Below are 6,000 nucleotides of genomic sequence, written 5' to 3' on the forward strand. Positions count from 1 at the left end.
GCATTAAAATCACATGAATAACAGAAGTCAATTATTACTATCACAAATACTAGAATAAAAAATAAAGAAGTGGTTATGTGCACTTAACAGAAATAAGGACTATAAGGGGTAATGGGCCAAAGTAATGTTTTCCTGCAGCAGGTAGGTAATTGTTTGTGTCAGTCAATTCAAGAGTAATGTGCCAAACCTAATAAAATCTGTATAGCCCTCACTCATTAATTGGCAAGTAGAAGCTGCCTTAAATCTATATTTTGGACAATGCCAGTACTGCGTAATAAACTCATTGAAGACATTGAGTAACTGTCTTCTAGTTTTGTATAGTTAAGCTTCAGTCTAAAAAAGTTTTATATTTTTTTTGTTTACTTTGTATTCCAAAATGAGCCCTTCATGCTTTTATTGTCCAGTATTTGTATAATGCCAACATATTATTTCACATATTTGCACTGGTTCCTATTCCCTACAGGAGCTTGATGTTCAATGTCCCTACACTATCCATGCACACTAGGGCCATTTAGGGAAGAAGGCAATTTTGCTATCACTTTGTTTTTGTATAGTGGGAGGGAACTGGAGCAAAACCACGTGAAGAACAAGCAAGTCATTAGGATATCGTATCTGATACATGCTGCGTAACCACCATGGTATTTAATATTTACTTTTTTTTTAAGCTGTAATACAAATAACAAATTCTTTAACTACTACCAGCCCATCCTAGTTACGGACTTGGACTAAGCAATTAACAATCACTGAAATTTTGGATCACGGTCCCAAATGTATTAATCAGGAATAAGAACGACCCTATTTTTGGTGCTCTCCTCCAACATCAGATGATCCTAAGATGTAAGTGGGCATTTGCTGTTGAGGGCTACAACCAGCTGGGCAAGTACTATTTGATATTCAGCTGTGTCAAGCTGTTATCATAGATGTAAAGTTGTTTATATTAGTTTGATAATGGCTGCAAGATGCAACAGGAAACTAGGAGAAGTCTCTACAAAGTAAAACGAATCTCCTCTTCAAGCATTACTGATACAGAAGTCCCCATTGAAAGATTTCCCCTTACCTCTTGTTCTGGAGACAACTGTTCCATCACAAAAAAAGGTGCACCTTCTGTTCATAATGGTGCATTCCGTTAAAGCACAAATATATAAGTCCATTATGTACCATGTAATGTATGTATGTGTTTGGTACAGTACACTAAAACACACAGTATGGTGCTCCAATGCATCTATATGGTTAATGCATTGGGGAGGAATTAACAATAAATGGTACCACAATGCAGTAATACATATAACATACCTTTATGATGTCACAAATATTGTGTGTGTTTCCACAATGCACAGATGTAAATGGGTCGTAAATGTATCACCACTTTAAGATGATGATTTTGGTTTTATTACCATGCACAGCATCGGTGTCCGGTGAATCTATCAGCTCAGATTTGGAGAACTCACCAATTCTAACAGTCAACGTTTCTAATGTTCAGAAAAAAAATTGGACAATAATTGGTCGTTACTGGAATATGAATTTCACCAAACAGCAAACTGTGTTGTTCAGCTAGGAATGCGTGTATTTTATGGGGGCAGGAAACACTCTCGCCAATGTGTTTTCTTGTACTATGGGGAGGTTATTGTTATTAATCTGGAAAGGACAGTACAATGAACGCATGTGAGAGGCTGCGGCAATGCTCTGACATCCCCCTAGAGATAACTCCTAAATGTAGAAGGCTGCCTCCTATTCACAGGCATACTGTACACTCCATACACTGCAATGAGCAACAGTTCCAAAGAGTAAACAACGCCAGGCAATCAGACACTGACCTAATATCAATATAATAAAAGCAGCACAGTGCACTGGTCATTATTACACATTGACGGTTGTCTGGAATCAAAGAGATTTATATGCATGGACTGCATACACATAATGCATAAACACAACAATACACATTGCATATTGCACTACAACTTCTGCCATAGCAAACCTGTAATAACCAACTGGATCACATGGGACCCTTACTTGGAATTATATGTTGGGCGCCAATGGCAAAACATTCCTTGTTGTCTTAAAGTGTTACTGCATTGCACATACATAGTATGGGGTGAGTGTAATTTATTTCTAATTGATCAATTAAGATAAAATACATTGAATATGTTTGTGATATATATATATATATAGCAAGCATGTGTCCTATATACACACACTAGTAAGTCAAACCCTGTTTATGTTATTGTCACACTTTGCTACGCACTGTGCTATAGTAACACCTCTATAGCCTGCACCACCTGTGGGAACCATACAGCCTTTTAGCTGTCAAAGAACTACCAATTCCAGCATTTGCTTTAAAAATGTGTCTGTTCTCATCAGCTACCTAACATAGCTGGTGTTGAATACTGCAAAGCAAATATTGACTAGGATGGTCTGTGACTAACATAAATGTTGAATCAAATTTCAAGTTGCATGGCCACTATATATAGGAACTGCGTAAGCTTACTGAATTGTATAGCCCGGTCTGATCATGCAGCAATTTATACACATGGCCATTAAGCCATTGGTTGGTCATCAGAAACGTGACGACTCAGAAGATGATCTCCTTAGGCAGGTGCCTGCAGCATGGCCCAGCTAAGTGATGGGGTAGTTGTTGTGACTTGTAGTCCTTATGGTGGACAAACAACAAACCATGCACTAAACTGTATGTAAAAATAAACTAATATACATATATATGTATAGTTAGTCATATGTAGATGTTCTTAAATATATATAGTGTAGTTGCATCAATGCTTGTACTATGCTCCAGGGACCCCCAACTTCCTATACTGCCACATGCAGAATATGAGTTAGGTGGCAAGGGGAACCCTTGTCAATGGGTTGTGACTTGTAATTCTTCCATTAGCCAGAGCTGTCCATACTAAACCAAGTTGTACTATAGCTATAGATATGTAGACACACATATCTAGGCATGTACCATTTGTGAGTATTGACAGGTTTATAGTAGAATATATAAACCTATATAAACCCTACTATATATAACCCTACTTTATAACCTGCAGAATACACACACACACATATCCAGGCACAAGGCTCAATGCCATGTGTAGCTGCGACTGCTTATGCAACAAGTGACTCTATCCCACCCCCGCAGAGCAGCCGCCGAGCCTCAGATATCTCCACGTCCCCTAAATAGACACCAGCAGCCTACCTATAGATATATATATCAACCCTACTATAAAACTGTCTAGTTATACATTAATTTATATATATATATATAGTTGGTGTCAAAGCTCAATGCCACGTGTAGCCGTGACTGCTCATTCAGCAACTGACTCTATCCCACCCCCATTGAGCAGCCGCGGAGCCCCAGATATTTCCGTGTCCCCTAAACAGCCACCAGCAGCCTATCTATATATAGAAATAAATATCAAGCCTACTATAAGCCTGTATATATAGTTGGTGTGAAGGCTCATTGGCATGTGTACCTGTGACTGCTCATGCAGCAAGTGACTCTATCTTACCCCCGTGGAGCCCCAGAAATCTCTGCGTGCCCTAAACAGCCACCAGCTGCCTACTTAAATATATAAATACATATTAACCCTACTATAAGTCTGTCTTTATATATACATATGCATTTGGTGTCAAGGCTCAGTGCCATGTGTAGCTGTGACTGCTCATGTAGCAAGTGACTCTATCCCCCCCCAGGAGCCCCAGACATCTCTGTGTCCCCTAAACAGGCACCAGCAGCCTACCTATATATGAATACAAATAAACCCTTCTATAAGCCTGTCTATTTATATATATAAAGTTGATGTCAAGGCTCAGTGTCACGTGTAGCTGTGACTGCTCATGCAGCAAGTGACTCTATCTTACCCCCGTGGAGCCCCAGAAATCTCTGCGTGCCCTAAACAGCCACCAGCTGCCTACTTAAATATATAAATACATATTAACCCTACTATAAGCCTGTCTTTATATATACATATGCATTTGGTGTCAAGGCTCAGTGCCATGTGTAGCTGTGACTGCTCATGCAGCAAGTGACTCTATCCCACCCCCGCAGAGCCCCAGATATCTCCGTGTCCCCTAAACAGGCACCAGCAGCCTACCTATATATATAAATACATATAAACCCTACTATAAGCCTTTCTTTATATATATATACATTTGGTGTCAAGGCTTAATGCCATGTGTAGCTATGACTTCTCATGTAGCAAGTGACTCTATCCCCCCCCAGAAGCCCCAGACATCTCTGTGTCCCCTAAACAGGCACCAGCAGCCTACCTATATATGAATACAAATAAACCCTTCTATAAGCCTGTCTATTTATATATATAAAGTTGATGTCAAGGCTCAGTGTCACGTGTAGCTGTGACTGCTCATGCAGCAAGTGACTCAAACCCTTCTATAAGCCTGTCTATTTATATATATAAAGTTGATGTCAAGGCTCAGTGTCACGTGTAGCTGTGACTGCTCATGCAGCAAGTGACTCCATCCCCCCCAGGAGCTCCAGATATCTCCACGTCCCCTAAACAGGCACCAGCAGCCTACCTATGTATAAATACATATAAACCCTACTATAAGCCTGTCTGTTTATATATATAAAGTTGGTGTCAAGGCTCAGTGCCACGTGTAGCTGTGACTGCTCAGGCAGCAGGTGGCTCCACCCCCGCGGAGCCCCAGAAATCTCTGCATCCCCAGCAGCCTACCTTAAGCTTGGTGGTGGGGTAAGTAACGGGCACCTTGGCCGTCGTGCTGTTGGAGAGGGCAGCCAGCCTGAGTTCCTCCAGCACGGCAATGATATCATCCAGCAGGCACCTCTTCTCCTCATTGGCCAGCACACACAGGTGGGAGAAGGTGTAGTTGTAGCCCCGGTGGTTCACCTTCATGTCCAGCACCGCCCGGTGGACGCGCAGGATGTGTTCCGCCTGGGCCAGGACGTTCCCCCCGGGTTTGGAGAGGACGATCAGCCTGCCATACCTGCCCGGGGTGTGCAGGTCGGAATAGAGCCGGTCCTTGGAGCGGTCCAGGGGGAAGAGGCTGCTGGCCAGGCTGCGCTCGATCTTGGCCAGGCTGTGGCTCGGGGCCACCAGGGCTTCCAGGTCAGAGTCGGTTTTGTAGCGGCTGCAGAAGATGAAGCCGAAGATGATGGTGAGGACGGCGGGGAGGGTGAGGAAGAAGACCGGGTGCCTGCTGACGAATAAGCCCAGCTTGTAGAAGAATGATTTGAGCCCTGTGTGGGTCACCTGGCGCAGCATCCTCCACAAGATCCCGCTGGACGCTGCTGCTGCTGATGAGGCTCCAGGTCGCCGTAACCAGCACATGTGACATTTGTGGCTCTCCGGTCACTTCCTATGCACCCTGCTTCTTCTTCTTCCACTCAGACTGCAGCAAGTTGCAGCAAGGCTGCCAAATATCGATCTGGGGGGGCTCCAACACTGGCCCCCTCCTTCCCTCTCCCCTGTGCTGTGATCACTAGCTTGTACTGGGGATTATTGGCTGCTGCAAGAACAAAGCTGCCCTGTTTGATGTCAGCTATTCAGTGGGATAGCCTGGCTGATGTGCTGCAATGTCCTGGAGGAAAAGGTGAACAAATGGCTGATGCATTCTCCTACAAGGCACAGGTGTAGGGATGCTTATGGCACCGCATGCCCCAGGCACAGTGTAGGGGGAGAGGAGAGATTAAATCCATTTTACTGCAGTGGAGTAGCAATGAAATGAGGGGAGGTAAAGGGGGAGGTGGGGGGTGTTCTGGTATTCCACTCTCTCTTTAGATGGGAATCCCTGCTCCAGGATTTTGCAGTAGATTGCTCTCACTGCAGCTGACACATTGGCTGCCTTCCCATCCCTTTGCCTAAATAGACAGAGCTTGTCAATACACCATTGGGTATTACAGGTGGATAGGAGAATTGTGACTGCAGCATGCAGAGATTCTTGTCAATCTGATGTCCTGATTGACAGGCGCTGCATGGAACGCTTAATAGGCGGTAGGGTCTGCGGACACCAGCTACCATCTCTTTC

The 6,000-nt window shown here is 43.7% G+C and overlaps 1 protein-coding gene across 1 annotated transcript in view; it reads right to left on the reverse strand.

Moving 5' to 3' along the window:
- Positions 1-5,581, reverse strand: part of PTCHD4 (patched domain containing 4) — an 80,667-nt gene extending 75,086 nt beyond the window's left edge. The window contains exon 1 of the mRNA XM_072410079.1: positions 4,863-5,581. Coding sequence (XP_072266180.1) covers positions 4,863-5,303 — 441 coding nt within the window. The 5' untranslated portion in view covers positions 5,304-5,581. The remainder of the gene's footprint in view (positions 1-4,862) is intronic.
- Positions 5,582-6,000: the final 419 nt, after the last annotated feature.

The sequence above is a fragment of the Pyxicephalus adspersus genome, chromosome 4 (assembly GCF_032062135.1).
Source record: "Pyxicephalus adspersus chromosome 4, UCB_Pads_2.0, whole genome shotgun sequence".
In the NCBI taxonomy this organism is placed as follows: Eukaryota; Metazoa; Chordata; class Amphibia; order Anura; family Pyxicephalidae; genus Pyxicephalus; species Pyxicephalus adspersus.